The 27,339-nt window shown below is 40.1% G+C and overlaps 1 protein-coding gene across 1 annotated transcript; it reads right to left on the minus strand.

The window, feature by feature from the left end:
- Positions 1-729: 729 nt before the first annotated feature.
- EHD4 (EH domain containing 4) lies at positions 730-26,952 on the minus strand. Its single transcript, XM_059474334.1, has 6 exons — positions 26,688-26,952; positions 18,942-19,118; positions 14,570-14,667; positions 10,141-10,553; positions 7,187-7,351; positions 730-5,230 (listed from the first exon to the last, which is right to left on the minus strand). The coding sequence occupies exons 1-6, from the start codon at positions 26,921-26,923 to the stop codon at positions 4,694-4,696; spliced, it is 1,626 nt and encodes a 541-aa protein (XP_059330317.1). The 5' UTR covers positions 26,924-26,952; the 3' UTR covers positions 730-4,693.
- Between the last annotated feature and the right edge of the window lie 387 nt (positions 26,953-27,339).

Here is a 27,339-nt window from a genome sequence, read left to right on the forward strand (position 1 = left end):
AACACTGCTACATAGGAACTCCACAGCAGCTGAAATCTGACCACTTGGGGCCATGGCTAAACTCTAGCATCCTGATGGCACAGATATGTCTCTGGAAATGCCTTAAGAAAGATGTGTGCATAGAGGAGGAAGAAGGGGCCGGAGGATTAATTTCAGCACAATGTTACAATCAATGTTCTATTTATGCCATTGGTTATTCTCAAGGAGTAGGCAGCACGGTGTGGAAGACGTCTTCAGATTTTTTGGGACAAACACATCAAAGTGCTTTTTCCTAAGCTGTTTTTCAATCTACTCTTACTTTTCAAGCTTAGTACCCCCACTGAAGTTAGATCAAGTTTCAAACCTTCAATCCACACAGGAAGTTTTAGATTTATGTTCCACACTTGGACTTTGGAGTACTTCCACATTTAGACATTAGGAAGTTCCAAAATTACATTCTGCTATAACATGCTAATTACAGAGAGGTGCTGGAGGTTTGTGGGAGTTTTTTTAATTCTTTACAGATAAATTTAATTCTGGAACCAAGCCATGGCACAAGCAGTAATTTCAGCAACAAGTTCAAGGGCACAGAAAAGAAATAGCCAGAACCTATTACGGATACATAAACTGAGGTGGGAAAATCAGCAGCTTGCCAAATAGCTACTCTGCCTATGAGCCTTAAGTAGCAGGATTACAAAATATGAGTCACTGAAAGATTATCTTCCAGAAAGAAGCATACAAACCAGAACCTCAGGTAGTTCAATATTAGTTTATTAAATCAGCAATTTTTATCACCGCTTTCTAAAAATGATTACAAAGCATATTAAAATATATTACAGTATCTGCAAAGAATTTACTGTGTAATAAAAGTGCAACAATAATGAACTTACAACTTTGTTTGCCTAATTGGACAAACTGAAGCACACTGCACAGATCAAGCCTTTCCTCAAAAATCAGAGTGCCTTTTAAGTGAAAACAGTGTTTAACAAAAATATTAGAAAACGTGAGCATGTGAAATAGAAAATGAAGTTCATGATCATTCCTCAGTGCTAAGTTACACATATCCATCAAACCATACACTTCAAACTCTGCTTGATATCCAACAATTTAAAGAGCCACTAAAATGAGTACACATTGTGAAGGGAAAAAAGTGATGGAAAGAAAAAGAGGGTGCATTTCAAGTGCTGGCAATAAACAACATTGAAAGCCAGGGACCACATACCTGCTGCTTTGAGACCAGGTTCCACACAAATCCACACCACACCTAATTAACAAAAGGGACCTCATCCTGATTTAAAAATTAATGTAAATTGATACTGTGTTGTGGAATAGTTGGAGAAAAGGTAAAAGCAGCAGTTTCTCTTTTAGTTTAAGAAAGTGGGCTACATCAGTGGGCACAGATTTCACAGGATGAATTACAGACAGCTTTGAATGATCTTGCAGAAAACGTTATTAAAATCCTAGGCATAAAATATCTAACCAACTCAACATCTTCACCTTTCTTCAGTAGACATTAGCAACAAACTGAACACGAGAGATTACCTCACACTGCTGTTAAAATAACTACTTAGAGCATACTATCCTGAGAGAAGGCAATCCTGCTGACTTCCCATGCTTCTAACACACGGATTCACTAACTCCACAGAACATTACCCAAACGCTTGTGTGTGGCTGGTTTAACTGAACAGGCTTGCAGACAGCCTGAGCAAGGGAAATGGGGGAGGCCCATGGACCTGTGAGAATGCAGTGAGAAGAAAACCCCTCCCCTGAGCAACAGCAAGCTACTCCATCAGTTTAGTTGTGCAAGAAACTGCTGTTTAAAGTTCCCATGAAATGTATTTTATTCCTATCATCTAAGTTCACTGTACCACACACCTAGATTTAAGTGGTACCTAGGTACTACATACCTAGAAATAGACTTATGTAGCTATGGATGCCAACCACGAAACACTCCTATTTCTCCAGACAGCCAGAGAAAATCCACCTCTACTCCTATATATGCTTCATGCATTCATCTTCCAAATTCTACAGGAACACAAAGCAAAATACTACAACCCCATCTAGGCAAAATTTTTTAACTTATCAAAAGGATGTATTTCAATTTGTCTGCCCTAAGATTGAGCTAGCATATTGTCACAGAGATCAAGGAAAAGGCTGTGTTCTCCATTTTACGACCAACAAAACTAGAAAAATAGAATAAAACCACTGAAACTACCCTGCTCTTCTCACTGAAGGAGGATATTTCAAATGGCATGGGATCACATGGCTCCAATATATCTGGAGCATCACCCCTGGAAGCTGCATGTGGTGGGAACTCAAGCAGGAGTCCCCTGCTGCAGCTCTGTGCTGCTGCAAAGCAGGGTAAGGCAGAGTGGGAAAATCAGCAGCTTCCCAGATCCTCTCAGTTTTGCCTACACTCCAAGACTCACAATACACAAGCTTGCATTCTTTCTCCTGGTGAGTGTCCTGATTAAACTAGTCACTAGTACTGAATTGGTCAGTAGTGTATGAAGTGGTAATGACTGCAGACACTACCCACAAACAAACACACCTTACTACTTCTGCAGCCTTTTTCTTTTTCAACACCAGCAATGTCTATAGACTACTTTTTTTTTTCAATCAAAAATAAATTACATAGAAAATAGTTACTCTGCAGATGTACAGTCACACAGGTAGACTCAGCGTCAAGTTTCACAGCTCTACTGAAGTGCACAGAGATGCACTAAGGTTAATTTGGCTCCTAATTTAGGTCTAACAGAAATAAAGTCAGTATGCTTGAATGATAGGAAAAACACCTAAGAATTAAAAAAAAAAACCAAACAACAAAACACCCCAAAAAAATCAAGTCCTCAGAACAATTCAGCTATGCCAGGACATCCTTGATACAGGCCCAGAAACCTCGCGAGGTAAAGGTGGCATTCTGCCATTACTTAAAATAGCATCATTGTTTTCCCCTGCAAGTGCCCTGACACAGTTAATGGAAATTGCACCTCAGAATATAAGAGATACAGAAAGATGAGAGGTCCAGAAAGATGTGAAGTATTAAACCCGACAACCTACAAATACATGATTTGAAAAAAGAAGCTGAGGCTTTTCTTAGATCACCCACAAAACTGAACATGGAAGTGTGACTAAAACCTTAACTGGGAGACAATATCCAAACTATTTCCTCCTCACCCCAACTACAAGGATGTTAAAGCACTTTTTGGCTTGCTCTGTCTCAGAAGGCATTGGTGCTGCCACTTATTGAGACTTCACAAGAAAGTGCTCAAAACTACAGTACCTTTGATGTGTAGGATCTTTCCTATTACAAATGGAATACAAATCAATTCCTGCTCATACACATATACCAGAACTGGCTGCCAAATTTGATTTTAGGAAAGAACTGGCCCTCCCTGAAAGACTCAAGTTCACAGGGCCAAAGACTTGCCTTCTTTTAAGGTACTGATAAAAATCAGTTGTAAGCAGACAGTATGTTCAACTTTGATTGTGTGTTGTTGGAAAATAAATGTATTAAACATCCATTCCTTTCATGGATTGTTTTCAATAAGGAAGTAATATTTGGAGGGATGAGTTACACTTATTACAGTCAATGTAACAGTTTCTGTTAGCCTCCCCATCCTTCAAATCTGCTGCCATGAGAATTGAAACTCTTTTTGTGGTTGTCAGCTACGTGTTGGCAAAAGAGTTTAAAATTTCCCTTAAATATATTATATATTAAAAAATACACAGACATAACTGTATAATTAGCTGTAAATAGAAATTAAATACCAATGAAAATATTCCGAGACAATTTGATATGCTTTGAGAAGGCTGAATTTGAGCAATACATCTTTTCTGAACAGAAAGTGAGGCTTAATTTCAATGCAAACATGGTTTTTTCAGCTTAAGAAACCATTCTGCTGTCACTTTGAACCATTCAGAAATTCATAGTCTGCACAGAAGCTAAGCTTAAACTGCAAAAAAAACTCTAAATACAAGGAACAAAGGAGATCTCTGTTCTTCTATTGATAATACTGACTATATAGTGCTGTGTAAAACTGAAGAAGCTGGTCTTCAGACAAGACACAATGACAGATCGAAAAAAAATTACTTTTTTTGCAGTTCTAGATAGAATCTGAAGTTTTAAAACAGGTTTGCTCACATTTTGAGCACTTACAAGACTCTTCTCATTATTATTCTATCTTTTTCTAATTCCAATTACACAATAAAAAGAAAGAAAAGGATTTCCTTTTATATCAGCCTTTTCTTAGACTATAGAGATGCTTACATTCACTTAATGGCTTAAGTACATTTTTAGCATCTAAATATTCTTTGCATATGCAGGTGAATTTAACATTTTGAGCTTCAGTGTGCTATTTAGGATAGTTTGGATACAGGGTTGATAAGTATTTAGGTTTGGTGAAGGTCAGCAAATTTTATGCATGATCTTTTCTGCTTTATGGTTGTGAAGGCAGCAAGACATGGACACAGGACTACAAAAACATTTTCACCTTATGACAGAGCTATTATAAGGCACTTGTGATAAGCATGTCTGAGTGAGGGTCAGCAGGGACAGCAACACGAATGTTTCCCTGCTGCCATGCTTATAACTGCAGTAGCTTGTGTGAAATGTGCTGTGAGGTTTAATGATCTAAGCTTAACTTCAAATTTTGGTATTTTCAACGCATTTCCTGTTGGAATTTCAAAATCCTCGCTCTTTTCCTTGTATTGTTCATTCTGCTGTCTGGAAAGGTTTCCTGTGAGATGGTGGCACCAGGTGGGAAGGTAGTGTGCCAGGCAGTTCATATCCATCCAGTTTAATCTTGATGAGATGTTTTGCTAATGCAAACTCTTCATCATCCAACATCCCATCGCCATCACAGTCCGCAAGTTTCCAGATCTTCCCCAAGACGCTATTGGGTAGTTTAGAAGTCACCATCTCCTTCTTTGCACTAATCCCGGATATTTTGCCATTGATTGGTGACAGAGTGTAGAAAATCTCATCGTAGGCAGGTTTATCTTTGGCAACAACCCACTCCTCTTCATCAGCTCCTTCCTTAGCACCTTCCCCATATCCATGGCCAAAAGGTCCGGCCATGGTGCCATCGAACGCTCCACCGTGTACCATCTCTGTGGGCATGTTGCTCTCTTCCTGTCTGATTAGGTTCATCAGGGAGGCAATTTTGTTGGCCAGCATGTTATCCACAGTTTCAATTAGCTTTGGTTTCAAAGAATGAAACTTAGTGAAATCACAATTCTCCAACTGCTCCTGTGAATGATACAGTGACAGTAGTTAAAAACCATTCCAATGCATTGAAAAGTTTAAAGAATGGGCTTAAAATTAAAATAGTCAAGTGATAATTCAATTAAAATAAGTATTTTTTGAAGCTGGTTCTATAGCTGAAACTCCTCTTGATGGTGAAACAAAACACATGTACCAATATATTTCATCATACACACTAAGACAACTTTGCAACAGTGTATGAGTTTATTTATTAAATTTCATTTACAATACAAATTTCAAAGTGCAGTGGATAAAACCACCTCCCACCTTCCGTAAAATGATGTTAAATTGCTTTAACAAATCCCATCTATCCCCTCAAGAAGCTGCTCCTATACATATCAAAATGATCATGACATGAACCCAAGAAACCTGGAACACAGGGTAAAAACAGTCAAACAGCAACTCTGTTCAGGTGACATTTATACACAATCACCTGATTGACAGCACATGATCAGAATAAATGTATGTAGTGGAACAAATACCAGGAAACAAAGATCAATTTGCTATTGGTTTTGGCACAACTTTGTTTTCACACAATTTTGCTTTCTCACAGTTTTGCTCCTCATTGCAGAAGTGACTGTGATATTTGTATCACAGTATCCTGTAATATTTGCTGCCATCTGCTGCTGAGGCTTAACTGACATGTACTGTAAGTCTGAAAGAGTTTCATTCAAATTTTGTTTCAATATTCAGATCTCTCATTCTCTCACTCTGCATCACAAGCAAAAGCAGCAAGGGAAGAAAGAGTCAACTTTTGCCACAGGATCCCCTTTCAAAGCCTAACTCACGAAATGCCTCCACCAATCCTGCCTGTGAAAACTTAGCTAAAATGCATCTTATGTTTCATCAGTGATTTGCTATCTCATGCCAGTAGCTGATTCCTAGGTTAAATACTTTAGTTTATGAAAGAAATGTGTGCCTTTGTATAGATAATCAGCCAATCATCACTCCTGATGATAGCTGTGCAAGTGTACCACGTGTGCTGTCAGAATGACACGTCTGGAAAACATCCTCCATCACACTCATGACTAGTCCATGGTCAGAGCAAACTGCAGGCCCCGGATCTCTTGTTCTTCAGCTTTCAAGCTGAATTATCCTCTAATTCAAATGCCATTTAATAAGCCTATGATCTGAGATGCAAAAAAATGCCAATTGATGCTTGAAATCACTACTAACATGACACTAGCTGTTTTTCCCTGGGATATTTTCCAACTCATCTCGAATCAGAGAACAGAAATAAATAGGCAAGAAAGTGACAGAAAATTGCGTGAAAGACTGCAGAAAACCCAAAAGAGGAAGAGACAAAAGGTATTTAAAAATAAGTTGTGAGCGTAAACCTAGAACTTCTCTCTCTCTCCTTCATAGACAAGAAAAAAGCCAAAGACTGTTTTCAGAAGCAAGAGGTTTTAAGCTGGACTTTTCAAGTAACACATTGCCTTTATTAGTCACTGGGAAACAGTACCAGTAAGAACAGGAACAGAGTAGAGTGAAAATGAGCTAATGACTAATGATATCTTCACCTACACAAATATTTGATACTATCACAAAAATGATAAATATAACCACATTTAGGATTCAAAAGAAGCCCCTTAAGCTGTGAGTATTCACTGCCATTTTATTTGCACAAAGTCTTTGTTACTTCTGGCCAGGAGAGACCAAGTACTGACTAAAAGGAGAGTAGGTCAGATTTTTTTATTCCTTATTTTCATAGTCTTTATGTAGTCCTGTATCAGTGAATGCACACTAAGCAAGTTACCATTCTTTTTCTGGTCTGTAGCATTTCCAAGTCACTCTAATGTCATATCAGTCAAATGACTGTCATTTCAACTGCTCTACACCCTCAGCTGTGACACGGAGATACTCTGTTCTACCTTTTCAATTTTGCCAATCCTGCTACAAAGTTAAGAGTTATTTCAGTGGAATGGTAATCTACCATCTTACCTGCATTTTCTTGACTTCAGGGAAGTCCCCTGCTGAAATATGGTATTCCCTTTGCAGCTGAATGTAGATCTCGGGCAACTTGTTGATCAGTTCCTTCTTCTTATTCTCTTTCCCAAATACAGAGGGCATCTCTTTTTTCAGATAGCTGATGATATAAGCATGAACCTAAAAATAAGCAAAACCAAAATCAAAACTACTGTTTACCAACACTTAGCAGTAGGTTTCCTCACCTAGGTGATAAAAAGAAACAGAAATATGTTTCCCTAAGGAAAGATGTTATCAACTACTGTTTCTGGAACTTCATGTTTACATGAACAGTTAGCTGCCTGTTAGTTATTATTAGCTTTTGCTGCTTTCAGCATTCCTTTGAGGGGCAGAGAGAAAGGAAACACATTTCAAGGAAATACAGATGCACACTTGCTCTTTTAAGAAGCTTGGTACAGCACTCTACGAGTACCAACAGCAAGAGAAAAGGCAAGACCACAAACCCCACGTCCTGACACAGAGCTCCAGCCACACTGGTCCATCTGTATGATCTGTAGCTCATTTGCCACAGCAGCCAGCCATTGTGGGTATCAATGGGATAACTCCTCCAGCAATCCAAGTATGCTAAGTGGCAGAGCTATCTATTTGGAGTGATGTTGCATTCCTACCTATTTACTGACAGAAAAGTGAGTACCTATAGTCTGTATTTATGCAGCCGCCTATGCAGATGACAGAGCAGCCAGTTCCAACAGGAGCAGCATGCCATGGCTGCCTTGTGAAGCCCTAGGGAGAGAAGCAGAGCCTTTCCAGCTTACAAGGAAAGACACTAATCTAGGATGTCTTTAAACACATTGATTCTTGCATTGCCATCAAAATATCCATCCTGCCCACCTTCCTTATGCCTCTATTCTGAACCATTCATCTCTTCTCCCACCACGTTTCCCCACTAAAAGGATCTGCTTGGCCACAGAACAAGTGACCAGCTACAGAACAGAAACAGTGATTGCAATTCCTAACTGAGGTGAGCTCACCTATCCAGCTCATTGTGTGGACATCGATACTCATTTTGCACACAAGAGGGAAGGCAGCAGGGCAAAGCCTTCTTTTAGAAGTAATGCTGCCCTAAGCTCTGACCGCTGCAGGACCACAGCAGCCAAATGGCCCCACTACAGGATGTCTTTACATCTGGTCCTTGCTCATTTTAAAAGAATGTAGCTGTCCACAAATCAGAAGTAAGTTATAATTTTCACACACACAGAAAAAAAAAAAAGTGTTAAAAATTATGTATGTCTATCAAACTGTTGAGCAATAAACAGGTGAAATTTTGGAGACTGGGGGAAGACAAATTACCATTAAAAAGCATCAGTAAAACAAGTGATTGCTTCAGTGTTGTGTAAGTGTAATACTTAATACCTACCAAACCATGACAGAATGTGTGTATTGTAACATTTCACACAAACCTTACACAATCTGCACATGGCAATTGCCCATTCATTTCCTTACTTGTTTAGGAAGAAACAGAAAAAAAAATTTGCTTTTAAAAGAAAAATTATGTAGCCAGTTTTTATTTGCACATCTTAAGTTCACAAATTTCTCACAACACTTCCTTATATCCAAAAAAAGCGTATGCATTTTAATGGCAAATAAATGTACATTTCTATAGAGGAGAAAAAAACTTCAGCATAAAGAAGCATAAAACCATGAAATTTTCTAAGAGCACAGATGTAAGTATTTCTCCAGAACTACAGAATGTATTCAGTAAGGGTATTTTTAAGAGAGTTTACAAATAATTGTGAGCAATTTTATGCATCTTATGTCTAAAAGAATATTTCTATCAAACTCAGAAAAATATGCTTATAATTCATAAGCACCAACAGTTTCACATGTGTATTCTAAGTGGCCTAAGGTCTGCCAGTATGCACATGTGTTTCTTGTAGATAAGAACAGTCCCCATCTCCAAAACGGGATAGTGAGTCACAGGACTTAGGGAAGAAAAAAAAAAAAAGTCTAATGCCTAAATCTGACAGCCTGTTAAGAGTTTGCTTTTGTTTCAATTTACTGTAAATGCTTTAGAAAACATTAAGAAGAGGGTAGCACAGAAATAAGGTAAAAGAAACCCCACACTCAACACTGTAAAAAGCTACTTTTGACTGTCAATACTTTGAGAGCAGTTTGAAAGGCAGAAAAATGCCACTGGATTACACTGCTGCTTTCCTGCACATAAACAGTTTATTCCCCTTCCGGGACTGTCTAACATATCCCTAAGACCACTGTGTACTGTGTTTACCTTTATAAATTTTTATTTTACATTTCATAGAAATATCTAAAAATTACTCAACTGACCCTCCTTAAATGCCAAAATGATTATAACAAATGAAAACAAAATGCTGCCAACATTTACAAAACAGACTGGATCTGAGGTTGGTCTGGGATCAGAGCAACTTTTAACACAACATCATTGTGATTTTAAATGGAATTTTCAAAGCAGCAACTTCTACAGGGTGCCCTAAAGCTTAGGCTGCAGAACACCCCCAAACCAACAGCCCTCCCTCATTCCCCCCTCCAACCCCCAAAAATAACCCCATCAAAAACTCCTGAAAGTCTATCATCCTATTCAGAAATTTAAATAAGCCAACACAGGAAGTGGTACACATCCCCAAACAACTATTCATATACTGACGGATTTTCAAGTCCTCTTCATTTCTGATTAGCAGTTCACATTAAAATATATTTCAAGGAAAATGCATTTGGTTTGATAACTGCACAGGAAATTAGAGATCCTGTCTTCTACCAATAGCTTTCTTCTCAAGTGACTATCTTTTCCTTGAAAAAGTGACAATTCAATCCCAGATTAAAAACTGTGCTAAAAAGACATATTTTATAGCAAGAGAAAAATTGGCAAGGTTGAGAAAGGACACACTGGGAGCAGCAGAGAAGGCTCATTCAATTCTGTTTTCTTCTCTTCTTACCTTTGCAAGTCTTGCCCTTTTAATGAGATCATTGAGTTTCCTCACAGCAGCCTTCTGTGGGAGACTCTGGATGTCCTTGAAAAGATCCTGTGCCTCGGCTTCAAAGAGTCTCCGGTTGTCTGTGTTTCGGAGAGGATGGGCCCAGAAGGAGCCAATGTAGACCCGCAGCACCTCTGGCGTGTCGATCACCTTCCCCAGGGACCACATGAGAGCACCATAGACCCTCATCAGCTGCTGGGTGTCCACTTGGTCAGCCTTGTTAAGCACCACTCGGATCTTGTCATCCTGGCCCCGGAATGACTTAATGGCCTCTGAAAACTCATCAGATATATCCAGCTTGTGGGCATCAAAAAGCAGGATGATTCGGTCAACCCTCTCAGCAAACCACTGGAGGACTTGGCAGAAGTCGTAGCCTGAAGGAAGAACACGTTGTTACACTCTTACCATTCAGAAAAGTGAGTTTTGGAGAATGTAGGGCTGGGGATAGAGAACAAGAGGGTAACAGCTTCTGCCTGGGGGCAAAAAGGAGATTTATTAGTCAAGAGGACAGTATATTTGGGCAGTGAGGTCATGACAACTGTATCCTGCATTTCCTTGGACCAGTCTCACTATTAACGCCTTCTGTTTTTATCACTGCCCTTTTTTCTGTCCCACACCCACATTTGCCTCTTTCCAGGAGTCTGGTTCCAGCACAGCACCAAAGCTAAATAGGGCTGTGGGGGTCTAATCACAATCTCTCTTCATCACTGCAATATTGGTCACTTTATTAGCACTGCTTATCTGAATTAGGAAGGAAAATGATCTCTCCTTACCTTGCAACACTTGCTGTTATTTTCGCCACAGCACACTAAAAAGTACAATTTACAAGTAATGTGAGTACATTGCTGATGGCTTTGAGGACATGACAGGTTACAGAACACAAGCAGTGACCTTCCTCATCACCTGAAACAAGCTTTATCACATTCTAAAGGAAAGCCTATTCATAGCACCTGTCTAAATGCTTTTACAGGTTCAGCTGGTACCTAATCCACACAACAAACAGTATTCAGGAACTCCTTACTCAGAAGTGACACATCTAATCCGCAGAGTCACCACTGGCGATGAGGCTCTGGGTTCGGCATGGATGTGACTCATCTAGTATGAGTAAGGAACAGCTAAGTATGCACTGGGAGCCTTTTGCTTTTTAAAAAAAAAACAAAATCCATTTTCCTCTGAACTCTTTCCCCATACTCTTTGAAACACTTGCCCTCACACCACTCAGTCATGAACGAAACACCCCCTCCCTTCCTAAAGGGGCTCCTCCCTACATCCTGCCAGACACTCATTTTTCCAAATCCTGCAGCCCATGCAGACATTTCTGTCTGCAGGGGCGTGAACATCACCAGTGATGCTGCAGAAGCAGCACAGGGACGGGCACTGTCTGCCCAGGGGACAATGCTGGCAGACATCTGCACATTCTCCTCCAGCCACTTACACTGTCCCTGAACTGACAGGCAGGAAGCTTCTGGCACACCCTCCTGGCGACAACAGGAGCGGGAAAGGTGTGTCTTGAGACATCTTTAAATGTTGCCCTCTGTGTATATTTTTGACCCTTCAAGAAATCAGCTCCTTCATCCTGGATGCTTTCCAGAGTTAAAAATAGAGCATGCTGGGAAATAGTGTATGTCCTCAAATTTTATTTAGTCCCTTTGCTTTTTACCTGCATGTTAAAATGAAAGCTACTATTTGAGTCCTCTCTTGGACTCAGAAGGCTTCAATTTACTCCTAGCGATACCTGTCAAATATTAATATTGTACAGATGTTACATTCGTTTGTAGGTAAATAGTTAAGCAGTAGCTAGTGAGATGGGAAAAAAACACCAACAGCAGAGACATGGTCTTACACTGATGCCTTGTAATGTTAGTCTTCCATCAAACATTTTAAATAAGAAAAGCTGTAGCTTACCAATGTTAGACAGAAGGTAAACTTCTAGAAAGCAGAACCCTCTCTGACAGACACATTCAGGGGCAGCAGAAAACACCTTGTACAATCCTGCTTACATTTACACACAAAAATTTAGAAAGTCATCAAAGCAACTCAAACTTCAAAATGTGCTAAATTAGACCTATAGCATACATATGTCTAAGTCAGACTGACTCCTTCAAGAAGCCGGTCAGACTAACCTTGCTATTTGCAGCATCACAGGACAAGTCAAGTCTGTGGCCCACAAAACCACCTATATGCAAACTGCATAAGCAGCCCAAAAGCCATTTACAGGAAATGTATCTGACTATGCAGAATTTCAGCCAAGGTTGAGTGTAGGAATTTCTGATCATGATAGCATGGAGTATGTGCATGCAATAAATTCATAGGCACTTGTAAATAACTCCTTGTATGGTGATGCCTAAGTGTACGAAACCTTTATTTAACCTGCCCTCAAAGCCTGGGACTCTGAGAGAACAGTGCTCTAAAGCCAACTCCCAAAACCTCATATTTGGTACAATGACACTTTAAACATGATTAAAACTGACAGCATACAGGAGAATGACACTTTGATAAGAGAACTATGACAAGGGACACATTCAAGACAATCTTTATCACATGTAAAAAAATTAATCAAATTAAAGCCTGTGAAACAGGTAAGAGTTTGAGGTAATCACCGAACTATGTCAAATTAGGTGGAAGTCTATCATATCAAAGGGCAGGCCAGCTAGGCTGTAACAATTGATAAGGCACATACCATCCTGACAAGGAGTTTCTGAACAACAAGGGAACAAGAGCCATGTTTTGTTAAATCCCAGGAGCAATTCTAGATGGTAGTGAAGAGTCATGGTTCTTCAGTCAAAACAGGACTACTAGTGAAACATAACCTGGAGAGAAACACAACTCTGTCCTGCACTCGGAAGTCTGAGACTTCCACAGCATTACCTAATGGTCTTGAATTTGGTTACACAATTGTTCACTTTTTCAGTGGTATATTAATGTAATACTCTAGTTTTCTGCTCATTTCTATGTTCCCTTCATACTATTATGAAAGTAGCAACAGATGCTGCCATATATAATTTTCTCTTGATTTAACAAGCAAAGAAGGGGTCAGTTTTCTCTTGAGGAGGAAAAATGGAGCTGGAATCCGCAATGGAAAAGCAGACCATTACTGATTTTATCAGACTGTGTAAACTGCAATCTAAATATTCTGTGGACATTTTATCAGAAGATTTTTTTCAGGACTAAAGATCATTAGTCGTACTCTCAAGCTTTTGTCCAAAATATGAGTGCCAACATGCAGTATTTGTTTTATTTCTGGTTTCACAACATTCAAGTCTTTGCTTGCAGAGATGTAGAGCTCTCATGCTGTTCATCTCTACTATTTCACCAACACATCACATAAAGGAATGCCATGACTATGAGTAATAAAGAGGACAAAACATCACTGAATAAAGAATCCAGAAGCATCTGGGTGACCAGTTTATTAGGTAAGCATAATTTAGATTATAGTCCTAAGAAGTTAGTCCCTTATTTTATCAATTTATTATAAAGACAAAACTACTGTTGCATAGCTGCCATATATTGCGCTTGTACCATGATTTCCTCAAAAAATTCCAGGTGTGGTATGGTAAAGAATTGATTATTTCCTCTGACAGAGACATGAAGCACAAGTTTCCATTTCTTAAGCAAAGGCCTGCAAACAGAGGGCAGCATAAGCCACACCCTGCATCACTACCATTTACAACTCCACAGAAAAGCAACAGGCACTTAAATGCAGCTGAAGAATGCAAGGAAGAAAGTTGTTTACATTACGCTGCTCTGTTTAAATACTTTCTCAAGACAGGCTAATGTTTAAAACAGCTTGATAAACAGTGCTCAGTTCTCTGCAGAATTTTCATATTATTAAAAATATTCTCATTTGCTCTTTCTCCGTCTACCATTTGACTTCCTCTTTTGACTGTATTATATCATGGCATGACTGAGCAACCTTAAGAAGCTGCTCTAGCAGGTGTGCCCACAAAAATCCACCTTATTTATAGCTCCACCCCTGAATTTTTCAGACATAACCAATCTACAGCTATTATGAAACATTTCTTCATTCATGAACTTCAACAGTATGTATGAGTCATTAATACTTCATGGAAAGCAATTAAAATTATCAATTTTTATTATTAAATTAATTAATTAAAATTATTTCTAGGGAGTGATAAAGCACTAATTAGTCAACAGACCATGCAACTGTAGCCATTTGCAGCCATAGCAGCAGGATGACAGAAATACCAACCCCCACCAGCTCTCAAGAGAAAAAATTCCAAAGCTGCATCCAGCCTTAAAATATGGGCTTGCAATACAAAAGTACATACAGTACCACTAAAACAGGCTTCCCAGAGATTAGGATGCTGATTTGTCCAGTAGAGCAGAAAACATTCAGTGAGCTTGGTGCCTATAAAGCTCTGCAACTCACCTCTGCTGATGCGCTGCTTCTCTCCAGAGAGAATGCCAGGGCTGTCAATGATACTGATGCTCTTCAGGACCTCGTTGGGTAGCTGAGAACACATGAACCTGCAGGAAAGCAGGGAAAAAACCCATTAACAATACCTCTAGCTCACATACAGATTGTTGCTTGAGAGCTCCCCATTACATATCTGATTTTAGAAAGACTCAAGTGAGACTCAAAACAGTTTCTGAATTCTGGCAAACCGCTATGTTTGGCAGGCATACGTGTTTAACAAAAATTATGAAGAGAGCTTTTCAAAAAAACCCCACAGGGAAACATTGTAAAACCATACATCTAAGTGCTGATAAGACTTCAAATTTTGCAAGCGCTGACAACTTGGGCTGAAAATGCAACATCAAAAAGACTGCATCAAACACATTTTGCTAGGACCAAAATTAGTACACACAAGAGAAAATTCTTCATGTACTCCAGCTTATGCCCAGACTCAAAGGCCAAAAAGGGGAGGAAGCAGAAAGCCATACTGACAATATGTTTAAGGTCCAGTTCCTGCCACATCTCCCTCTTGCCTGATTTAGCAGTGTTCGAGTGATCTCTACTCCCTAACTCACCACTCTCCTCAGCTGGAGCACCAGTGAAAAACACCAGTATTCCTCCTACAAACCCAGCCAAAACTGTCACACTGCCAGAAGCAGGAGTTCAAATTACACACAGTATACTCTAAACAATAACCTCCTGCCTCTGCAACGAGAGGCAAATTCAATGGTGGTATTACAGAAGAATAAATAATTGACAAGGACTCAGAGCTGTGCAGAACACTTGGTGCGTTACTCGCAAGCTACAATGATGCTTCTGTGACAGTTAATGACTGAAGAACTTCACTGCCCTTCATCATAACCTGCCTTTAAGAGATTTGCCTAAGAGTTTAATCTTCTTATCAGGGAGCAGTTGAAGATACAAATGAGCACACAGAGTAACCCAGCCTCCTCCTGCAGGGCTGCCCCACACAGGGTTAAGCTGCAGCTTCAGGCTCCAAGATGGGGCTGCCATATGTCAACCTATGGCTTCACAAAGCACAGTGCCTCAAAAAACAGGGTATCACAGACAGGAAACTGTAGCTGTGCTGAGGTTAAACAAGACCTTTAAGGCCTTGGATGATCTGAGTTAGGAAGAGTTCAACCAGTCAAGTATCAGATACAAAATGTAAACTATATCAAAGTCTAGATGATATTTTATATAACGCAAATTATTCAAAGGAAATTGAGAAGAAAAGAAGTCCTAACACCTCACTTCACCTTGTTCTGAAAGAGACCTTGTAGCAATGAACCTTCAACAAAAGCACACAGTGCGCCTTCTTGGATAAAACAGAAATGGCAGCATCACCTGCACCTCACCCTGAAACCCAAAAGGGCAAAAGGAAAGAGCAGCCATCCAAGCCTGAAAGAACCGGAGGGTATGTAAACATAAATTACATTATTTGAACTTGCCAAAACCTAAAGGCAGTGCTGTGTCAAAGCAAACATGTGGAAGCATAATGGATGTGCATAAGTGACAAAGAAAACACATTTAATCATGTGAACCATTACAAAAATACATACATTACTACAGCATAAAGTAGCTTTCATATATATTTGAAGACTGACTTTCCATGTAGATTTTTTCTTATCACTCTCATCCAACCTTAGAAAGCCCAGTGTTTGTTCAGTATCACCAAGATGTTTCCAGACCTATCTTATGGGAAGAAAGGCACTGTTATGCCAGCTGAACAATACAGCAGTGTCTTGACTCAGGCACCACCCAAACTGGGACAGCTGGAAAAGACCATGCGATAAAATAGAGAATTACAGGCCTCAGAAATGCAGACACGGCCTTCTTTGCAGCAGTCACTAGTGGCAATGGGAGGAGATAAGTAAACATATGGGTAAACACATAGGAAATAGAAGCATGAGCTCAGAATTAACTGCTTGTTAGCTTTTAGAATATGTCCATAAGATAAAGATGAAAGATGGTGTAAAAATCTTGCCTCAAACTAATATTTTAGACAACTGTAATGATAGTGGATATTGAATATCTCTTTTCAACATCGAGACTTATTTCTTAACATACCACTTCATACAGGTCAAGTAAGTGCTACATCACAAAAAACAGAACTACATGCTATCCACCTGAATGAGAGATTCTTTAAAAAAGTGTTACAGAACCAGTTGTATGAATGACTGTAATTTCTTATGACATATTAAAATAGACTATGACCATGCATTTCTTCTCAGCAGCACTAATTTATTTACAAGGTTTTCTGCATGTAAATTACTGTATAATGCAGTATTCTTCCCTCACCAGCATCCAAGGACACACTAGGTCCTGTCCCCCTTCGGTTTCCTCCCCAACTTTTCTTAAAAGTATACAGGATAAGTAAGAGTTTAATAGAGGAACACCTCCCATAATCAGTGGGATACAGGGGGCAATTAGAAGGGATCATGGAAAAAGACAAAAACAAGGTAACATAATAAATTAATGCAGCTAATTACTAAGTACAAGCCTTGATTGTGATACCGTGTTCTTGTTTGCTTCATTTTTTCCATTACCTCAGTCCCTGCTTCCTGTAGTTTGGATTGTTAGACTTGGATAAAAAAGATACTCAACTTCATAGTCTAAGTGTTCATAGCCTTAAGTTCCTCCATAAAACAAAACTTAAGGATTGGGAAACTATTCAAAAAATAAAATGGGACACAGTGTGGAAGGAAGTAGAGAGAAATCTATTGAGGCAGGTATGAAAAATGTAATATTGGATAAAAAGAACTGTCAGCATGGCAAATAAGAGAAGGCAAAGTAAAATGTGTACTATGATTACAGGTAACTGGGAGGAACTCAAAGATACCGAAGCCTAAGACAATTTTATCTAAGTCATAAAGAGAAAGGAGTTGCTAAGTGTTGAAAAATGCTAGAGAAAGATAAGCACCCAGATCTCTGCTGAATAGCTAACGAGTAAGAGTGACTGTTGGGGAAGATAAGGGTGCCCACAGCACTTCAATACAACAATATCACAGTCACCAAAAGAACTGGAGTAATTTGGTCAGTTACTTTGAAAGTACATCTTTTTAGCTAGCCAATAATCTTGCTTGCATAACAGTTGGAATCTGACACAACTAGTTAGATGATTTAGGCAAAAAATTGCATCGCCACTCATCCAAACAAACACATACCATTATTAAATGTTCTGTGCAAATAATAAATATTATGCAAAATACAATTTATATAATTTTTATTATAAGCATATTAATTTTTTGTAGAGAGAGCACAATGGTGAGGAAAGGGAGAAACAGAATAGTGATGTGGAAGACAGAATTTAACCAATCATCTCTAAATTGTTATTTAAAATGGGACTTGACTACAGTCTCCCACAGCACATATTCTTATCTCTGCAAAGCGATAGCCAAGCCAACTGTAAGCAGCTATAAACTTTCTTCTTTGAATAAGCACAGCAACAGATAAAATTGTACATGATGAACTTTTAACACGCATGCCAATATTTATCAGCCAAACAGGAAATTGTATTGTTAAAAAGAACCAATTTAGATTAATTGGCTTGCAAAGTGAAGCCTCCATGTCAAGCTACCATCAAATACAGGAAGAAAACAAGGTGATTGCTCAGACAATAAGAATACAGTTATTAGTAACCAACTTCCAACTGAAAATATTCAGCATGCTACTTAAGTTTACTATCAAAATGTTCACAGTCCCTGAACAACTCTTCCCTTTTTACAAATACACAGCAAAAACTAACACTATCTCCCTGATCTATGGAACTAGCTGAACACCCTGGCAGTTTAATATTAAACACTTAACAGCTTGATCTTTTATTTTATCCATTGGACACATTCAAATTTTTTCCTTCTTGTATCTCTTTTTATATATCCTAGCAATTCATAATTTCAAATAGCTATACCAAGAGCTATTTCCAGTGAAATCAGTGGAAAGGAACAAGATCAGTGGAAAGGAACAAGATAGCACCAAAGGGAAAATAATTGTTTCTCTTTTTTTTTTTGAATGGTAGTTTTAAAAAATAGTACTAACCTATCAGTTTTATTGAGTAGAATTTTTGCATAAACTTATCCTGAGTTCCATCTGGAGTCACAAACAAGTCACCCAGTGGATCATTTCTACAGTTTTCTGTGAACTGGTTTTAACAGCTATTTATTATTCAGATGACTGAATATCTCTGTCATAATGCCACCCTACCTAGTACTGCCTTTTTTCATTTAATTCACCTGAACTGTCACCATTCCTGCTTGTACTTCTATATTTATTCCATGTTGTTCAAAACAGAACGTGCCAAAATTTAAATGTAATCATCAGAAGACAGAAAGCAAGGTGATCTCACCTGTTCAGGAAAGCATTTCCAAAGCGGCCGAGTTTCCGAAATGGCTTCTTAGGATCAACAACCAGGGCATTTCCAGGAACATTTCCTTCTGTTTCTCCATACATTACAGCAATAAAGGAATCTGTGGTAGGCTCTGGACCAATCCTCATGCCTGGAAAGTCTTGCTCAAGCAGGTACCTGGAGGTAAATAACACATAAATGTATTTATACACAATTGCTATATTTGTACTTAAATATTCCAAAAGAATGAATGATTGGGATCCAAGGCAAAAGCAAATTTGATTGAAAATTCCCAAGGATATGCACATTCTATAAGATTAAGATGATATTTTTCCTTTATTTCATTATTTCTGTTAACTGGGGAAGGAGGAAAAGAACTGACTTAGTTTTCCACAACATCTAGGTAAAAGGATAAAGTAAATCCCTTTACAAATATTGTGGAAAGCACTCCCTAAACTGCAGGGATTTAAGTGGATGCTTCCTACCAAAGATCTGAGTGCTGTAGCTTACACTACAACACATGGCTGCTTTTCTGAGTGTTTCCAAGCCTAAACCAGTGCTGCTGGTACAAAAAGGGAATGGTTTGCAGCTGCAAATGAGCAGATTCAGTTTGACAGATCCAACCCTTTAATCAACTTGGTGTGATCTCATGAACTTTAACTCATCCTGTCAGAGGCAGAGAGAACCACTATGAGACAATAAAATTTTATCTCTTTGGGAGAGAGGAAATTTTTTCTTTCTTTTGACCTGCACATCAAAAATTAATTGTTAACTAAGTCAGATCTGCAGAAATTTAGGCCTACACTAAAGTACTTCCAAAAGGCACCAAGTCAGGCAGCGCTCTACCACCAGAAACCATCCTGCACTTCCCTTTGAGTAGTGCACTGACAGGAGATACGGCAGAAACTCAGAGGGCCTTGACTTTCCAGACAACAAGGTCTGAAATTAATTTAGTGTGTATTTAAGTATTAAAACTTAATGGAACCAGGGCATTTATTTACATAAAATGCCTGTCTGCATCCCTTCATGGATGGCACGTGCAAAGAAGTAAAAGCAGCACCAAGTCCTTTGAGCAAACCTCCCTCTAGCACACACTCTATGACAGCTGCCATCCTTCACAGAGACACAGACAGCTCTGCTTAACTTTACAGCAAGAGTGTTATTGTCCACAGGCACAACAGCACCATCTTGGCGCTCCAGACTAAAACGAAACGTTTTCAATGTCATCCTGCAGTTCCTATAAAAAACCCAAAACACCACCATTTTAATCAAGTATATTTTAACTATTTACATAATCAAAACTGGATTTACATGAGAATTTTTCTTAAGTCACAGGTGGTGGTCCTGCACGCAGCGACAGCACTAGTTACACTTTAGTGCATCTATATTAATGCTGCTCTTTTAATAAAGGTTTATTCTGGACTTAATCCAACAGTGCTATGTCTACTCTGCTATAGCTTCCTAAATCAATACTGATTTGAGAGCACTTACTGTTTGCTTTTGCTGCAAAAAACATTTTACATAGTATCTATACATGCTGATCAATCTCTGTTTTCAAATAAAGTACCCAAGCATTCACAAACTTTATAGATCAGTGCACAGAAGCTGAATTTAAGAAACTAAATATACGTTACATATTTCAAAGACTGTTTTCCACGAGCCTTAGCAAATTGGCTCCAATTCACTCAGCCTACGATCAGGGAGCATGGAACAGTTATTTACATGAGATTTCCTGTAGCTTTCTGCTTCCAAAAAAAGAAATTAAAAAAATACCAATACTAAAACTTGTGAGGAAGGAGGAACATAAGAGGAGGAACATAGGAACAATCATGCCAGAACATGACAATCTATTTTATCTCTAGAATAAGCTGTACCTAATGCACAGTAACAGGGAAATAAAACTGATCCCTCTCCAAAAGCAAATGAAACAACACTCAAACCTCTCTGCCCACACAGGTTTGTAAAATGCAGCAGATCCCTCACTGTACAAATTAAATCATTAAATTATCTGAATTAAATGAAGACAAAACTCCTTTAATTGCTCACCAGTTGAAGCCCTCATGGAAATCCAGGGTTTTCAAGTGTTCTGGCAAACAGCTGAACACATGAAATGCCCAAGTGTGTTCCCAGCTCTTTACAGAACATCATTGCACACCAGAGTTCTCTAAAACAGGGTGCCAAGGCTAACTCACAAGAGCCACTAAAAATTTCCAGCTTGGCATTATCCATGGCTTTGATTTTGAAAGATCAATTATACTTTCGTCTTCTAAAAATAAGTTTTTAACTTGCCACAATAAAATGTTCTATTTCAAACACTGCTTTTCCTCATTTCCCTTCTTTTAAAAGACAAAGAGTCTCTAAGAGAGAGCTCTGTAAATAAGCTCCTCTATAGATACAAATTGTCATTCCCGGGCTTCTACTGACAGAGGCAGCAACTCATAAGGCGACAGACAACATATACCAGAAGATGCTCCAAGAGCAGCAGTAAAGAACATATATTGAATTAAATGCACAGGAGTGAAGTCCCACATCCCAGGTCAAGGAAAACTACATGGTGGGATCTAAACGCAGCAGCAGACACCTCCAGGGTAACAGGATAATTGCCATCTATCCTAAGCTCATAAATTATGGCATGATTGTGGAAATTCAGTGGTGACAGACTTTTAGGTGTCGAAAAAGGTAATTTCATGGCCTGTTCATGAATCTGTAGCAGCTTTAAAGAGTTCATGATTTCCAACATCTCTTTCTGCTGCTCTGAACTTGATAATGCAAATTCCGATTAGCACTTTATTGAAATGACTAAACCAGAATAAAGTGCTACTGAACTGCATTGATACTCTCAAGTTAATGTCATAAAGGCAGCTTTTAAAAAACAGACTTTTATAGTGATAACAATCCAGGAAGGCAAGACCTCCTTCCAAATACCAAGCCCCACCCAACAGTCACAATGCCTGGTACAACTATTAACAGACGCAGAAATCACTTTGCATCACAGGTATTTTCCATTAAGATAGGCTCACAATTGCACATCAAGAATTAGTACAGACTAAAATAAGCCTCCTCTTGAGCACTGGCTGTGCTCAACTGTGATGGGTTTGGCTGGGACAATAACTACTATGTGGCTGTGTTCTGGATATGTGCTGAAAAGTGTTGACAATACAGGGATATCTTCATTACTGCTGAGCAGCACTCACACTCAAGGCCTTAAGAATCAAGGCCTTTTCTGCTTCTCACCCCATCCCGTGAACAAAGGGTTAAGAGGGGACACAGCTGGGACAGCTGATCCAAGGGATGTCCTGTAGCATATGGCATTGTGCTTACCATATAAAGCTAGGGGAAGAAGGAGACACTTGGAATGATAGCATTTTCTCTTCCCAAGTCACTGCTATGTATGATAGAGCCCTGCTTTCCTGGGAATACCTGAATATCTGCCTGCCCATGAAATGTAGTGAATGAATTCCTTGCTTTGCCTTGCCTGTGATTCTTTTACTGTACCTACTGAACTGTCTTTATCTCAAGCCATGAGTTTTCTCAGTTTTACCATCCTGATTCTCCCCCCATCCCACTGTGCAGGGTGTGAGTGGCTGTGTGGTGCTCGGCCGAGGCTGGAGCTGTGGGGTGGGCAAAGCCACAACACAATCTATCACTCTTCTCAGTGAGAAAGAACAGTTTTACCCACCCACACAAAAGCTAAGAGCAGTCTTCTGTACATTGAAAAGCTGTCAATGTTTCTGTACCAAATGCTTCATTAGCACAGGAAAATACCTGGATTTTCAGCATCTGCAACTACATGCTCTTCTCAGGAATTTTCAGCAGAGAAGAAGTTCAAAAAGGTTCACAGGAAGAATGCTTAAAAATAGCCAATGCCCCAAAGACAGTCTAGATCAAACAACAGACATCCTGTTGATTCTTCTCTGTTTTTACCTGGGCTATAACCTTTCAGCTTTGCCAATAAACATTCATCTAGGTTCCTCTGCAAGATGGATAGCCAGACTAGGGGGAACTAGCTTCCAACGTTCCCAGAGATAGAAAAGATTACTCACAGTTGCAGATACCAATTATCATCTGAAGTCTAAATGTATTAGCTAGGCCACACTAATGCTTAAAAGCAAGTGAGCTGGACAGAGCAGCACTGAACAGGGATACCCTGTGATGCACTGGGAGATAAACTTATGGCTCCTTTATAGGGCTGCTCACCTCCATACTACATACTGCACCAAGTATTCAGGGTTTTTATTAACACAGCAAAACTAGATGTTTACTTTAGTGTAAGAATTCTGCTCTAAATAATCCAAAGCTTTCATGTAGAGATAGTGAAAAAGTTACAGCCTTCACCCAAAGAAATTAAAAGGGACCTTCCTCCCACTTCACCCCCAAATAAATAGATGCAGCTGCACAAGTGATCACACACCACTTGCAGACTCCAGACATTATGCATACAAAAGTGTGCTTTCACAAAAGTCAGCTCTGGCTGAGTTAAATAGCAGGAAGTTTACAATTTTTAACCTCTGAGTAATACCTGTGAGCAAAGTAAAAGCGCAGCTTGGCAATCTGAGGAATTTACTTCTGGTTTGTCTCATGTTGATAAGTTCTTTAAAAAAAATCAGTCTCCTACACTTCTAAAACAGAATGAAAGAAGCTACCTATTTGCATTGACTACCTCCTATCTCTTTTTCATACAGTACAATTCTCCTCTCCTGACCCCACTTTTTTTTCTAAAAGAGGCACAAGAAATTGAGACAACTACAGAAACTGCAAGGCCGAGCAGCTCACATGTAAGATAACAATTGGCTCTCACCATACTCCCACTTCATTAAACACAACTGGACAAGCATTAAGATTTGGATGTATTTGTCTGAATTGTCAGCACTGTCAAATAAGTGAATAAAACTATCACCACACTACACCTTAGACAGCAAAACTGACTGGTTTCACTGCATTGTTCCGAGTGCCAAAGCGGATAAACAGCACTGAGTGAAAAAACACAAGAGCTGTTAGAAACCTGGAAGTGTTTGTTTCCATATCTTAATCCCTAGGGACATTCAGTCACTGGTACATCAGTGTTTTCCATAAAGACTTAGTGGAAGGAACTGGGTGGATGTGGATGTGTCAGAGGTATGAAAATGTGAAGTTCTCACGATAACGTCGCAATCAAAGTAAACACTTAAGTAGACCTAATATGCCCTCCTGACTCTGAAGTCAAGAAATGTGAACAAAAGGCAGTTTCTAATTATTTATTTAAAATTTAAAATAATGTTTTCTTATTAAAAGGTCTGGAGGAATAAGTCCCCTACAGTGTTATTTCATCCTAAGAAAAAAAATCTAGAACAAATACAGGATTATAATAATCTTGAGAGGGTATGACATTTTTCCATGGGAGATTCAGGCTACCAGAGGATAAATTTATTTCTGGATGACCTGGACACTATAATATTTTTCCACATCATCTTCTAAGTCTTGCACACAGCATACAAGAACTTCTCTTTTTTTGCCCTTCTTTTTCTCCTCAGAATTGGATTTTGAGTAGCAGTCACTGTGACACTATTGTCTAAGTTGCTGCCCATATTCAGTGAGCATTTTTTAATGCTGATTTAGCCAACTATTATCTATGCTATAGAAAACACTGAGGTAAGCAATGCTGATCACAGTGAGAGCCTTTAGAAGCAATAGAAGATATTCTGCTACAGATTTGGCCTCTGTAGTCAATGCCTGTCTTCTCCAATACCTTGTACAAGATTAAACTGCTCTGCAAGCTTCCTAAAATGGGCACAGCAGAAAGGGGTAAGAGGATAAAAAGAAGGGCACATCGCAGTAGAAGCCACATCTTGCATCAAGTCAAGTATTTTAACAAAACACATGAGAAACCATTTTTGAAAACTTCGTCTCTGTCAAAATTGTCTAGGCATCTTCATCTGGCACCGACAAATGCTTAAAAAAGCTGGTAAGAGCTGTAATAAAGTATAGGTCCTTTCTCATTCAGACTGTATATTAGTATCAATCAACCTTTTTGCTCAGCATTTTATTGTTAAAGTGATAAGTTACTCACAAAGCAACAGTAGCAAAAATACACCTAAGGCACTGCAAGGAACACTAATGTTTCTAAGCACAGTACTGACTTGTACTTCAGTCAAATATGGGCAGCTATAAAGGACAGAAAAGCTGAATGTCCCTAAATCCAGAACCTGTGTTCTGAACCAAGGCAGACTCTTACAGGAGGGGAGACCCAGAGTTTTCTATGAATTGCAAATAACAGAACAATGCTGCTGACAGCACAAGTTCTGGTACGGACATATCTCTGACCACTCTGCCTCCCTCTATATTACCTGTGCTCTCCCCATCCCTTGTCTATAAGCCAAGTAATAACACTTATCAGGAAATATATACAGACTAACAAGGCGACTGTAATTTTAAAGAAGAAAATGAATTAACGTACCTAGAGAAACGTTGGCAAAATCCAGATCAAAACCCTCTCCCCCCACTCATCACCTTGTGACTGTCTGTGGAGATCGTGAAACTAAATTTCTTTTCTTTTAATTACAGACATATTTTTATTTTAAAAATATTCCTCTGAGCAACACCTCTTTATGTATTTGTGGGAGTTCAGTAATAATCAGTAAAGAAACCATGTTTGACTTCAAGCTTTCAATTAACTAGCTGTAAAATCTGAAAAGACACACACATGATTAGTTCTGCAAACATCTGAAAAGCTCTCAGGTGATTAAAGGTAAACATCAATCTTCAGGGGAGAGGGAGGTAGGTATTTTGCACTGCAAAAAGAAAACAGTGTTATGGAAAGGCTGCCTGTAATCCTTGGAATTGAAAGATAAATATGTGTAAATTTTACAGAAAGACTACAATGAAATTCAGATAGAAGCAGGTCAAAATGTGAACCAAGTGACCCCTCAGTGTCTCTTGCAGAGTTGGGCAAATCATTAGACTGATTTGTAAGGGGCATGTGAGAGGGACAAACTTATGCAAAATATTTACAGATTGATAGCATTGTGCTTACCCAAGATATGCTTCAGCTTCCTAAAAATGAGTTACCAGAAACTTAGAAATAAGGAATATAGGAAAGACAGAAAATACTAAACAGGAACAACAATGTTAAGGTGCCTTAGTAGTGATACTGCTTCTTCAATGTAATTGATCAAAATGAACACACATGGAAGGGAAGATTTTCCAGATACCACGTGGTTTTTTGCCCAAAACTCTTGTCACCTTACTCCTCTATGATGATATCTGATCTGTGCATTAAGCCACTTTCGGGAAAGAAAGGGGAGGAGGTAAGGTGAAGTGATCCCCCATGGCCGATGCAGTCATACCGTTTAAACACGAAGCCCTTGGTTTTCCTTTGAAACAATTTGGGGATTACAAGAACTAAGAGGAAGTAGACAACGGGGTTACACTTTCTCAGCAGGAACATGAAATGGAGATAATATTCTTGACCGGGAAGCAAGCGGCGAGCTACAGAGCGTGTGCCAGGGCGGGGAGCGGCACACCCTCGGCACAGCTCCGAGGCTCTCTCAAGCCCCGCTCGCCGGCAGGGTCGCGGCTCCAGCCCCGCCGCCTGTCAGGGGCGCGGCGCTGCCCGGCCCGGCTCGCACCCGCGGGGCAGCGCTGCCCGCACAGGGCGTGGGAGGGATTTACCGCAGGCAGCACCGTGCCGGGCAGGAGCCGAGCCAGGATGACCGAGCGGGCGGCGGGGGCGCCGGCCGGGCAGGGCCGCGCACGCCGGGGGTCACCTACCGGATGAAGGTGGTCTTGCCGGTGCTGTACTGCCCCACCAGCAGCACCATGGGCTTGTTCTCGAAGTCGGCCTCCTCCAGGGCGGGCGAGTGGAATTCATGGAAGCGGTAGTGCTCCTCCAGCGGCAGCAGCTTGCGGAGGTAGAGGTCGCGCAGCCCTCCGGTCACCGTCTGCACCACGTCGGCGCCGCCGCCGCGCTCCCGCCCGCCGCCCTGCTTCCCCAGCCAGCTGAACATCCCGCCGCTGCTGCTGCCGCCGCCGCTGGTGCCGCCGCTGGTGCCGCCGCTGCCGCCGCGCCTCCCGCGCACGCAGCCGCCGCCGCGGACCCGCCCGGCCCCGGCGAGAGGCGGTGCCGGCAGCGCTGCCGCGCTCCACTCAGCGGCCGGGCCGGGCGGGGCCCCGCGCCCTGCGGCACACGCCCTGGCAGCCGGGCGCGTTTGGGGCTCTTCGGAAAGGGGAGGTAGTCTGGGGTTTTTATCGAATCCGATGATTTTTCTTTTTTTGTTTTTTTCTCTTTTTTTTGGCCACAAGTCCGTCTCTGGAGGTTTAATTGTGCCTGCTGCTCTTCTGCGCTAAAATCTCAGCCCCTGGCGATTAAATCCGGAAGCACTTTGACAGCTCCGATCTGAACGTAGAATGGCCCAAATGCTTT

The sequence above is a fragment of the Ammospiza nelsoni genome, chromosome 6 (genome assembly GCF_027579445.1).
Source record: "Ammospiza nelsoni isolate bAmmNel1 chromosome 6, bAmmNel1.pri, whole genome shotgun sequence".
NCBI lineage: Eukaryota > Metazoa > Chordata > Aves > Passeriformes > Passerellidae > Ammospiza > Ammospiza nelsoni.

What these genes read in the sequence shown, in the direction of transcription:
- EHD4 (XM_059474334.1), bottom strand. Translation starts at nt 26,923, where the DNA reads ATGTTCAGCTGGCTGGGGAAGCAGGGCGGCGGGCGGGAGCGCGGCGGC. An exon ending in GAAGCAGCGCATCAGCAGAG is followed by an intron (nt 10,554 to 14,569) that starts GTGAGTTGCAGA and finishes TTCTTCCTTCAG; the next exon opens with GCTACGACTTCTGCCAAGTC. An exon ending in CTGAAGTCAAGAAAATGCAG is followed by an intron (nt 5,231 to 7,186) that starts GTAAGATGGTAG and finishes TATCATTCACAG; the next exon opens with GAGCAGTTGGAGAATTGTGA.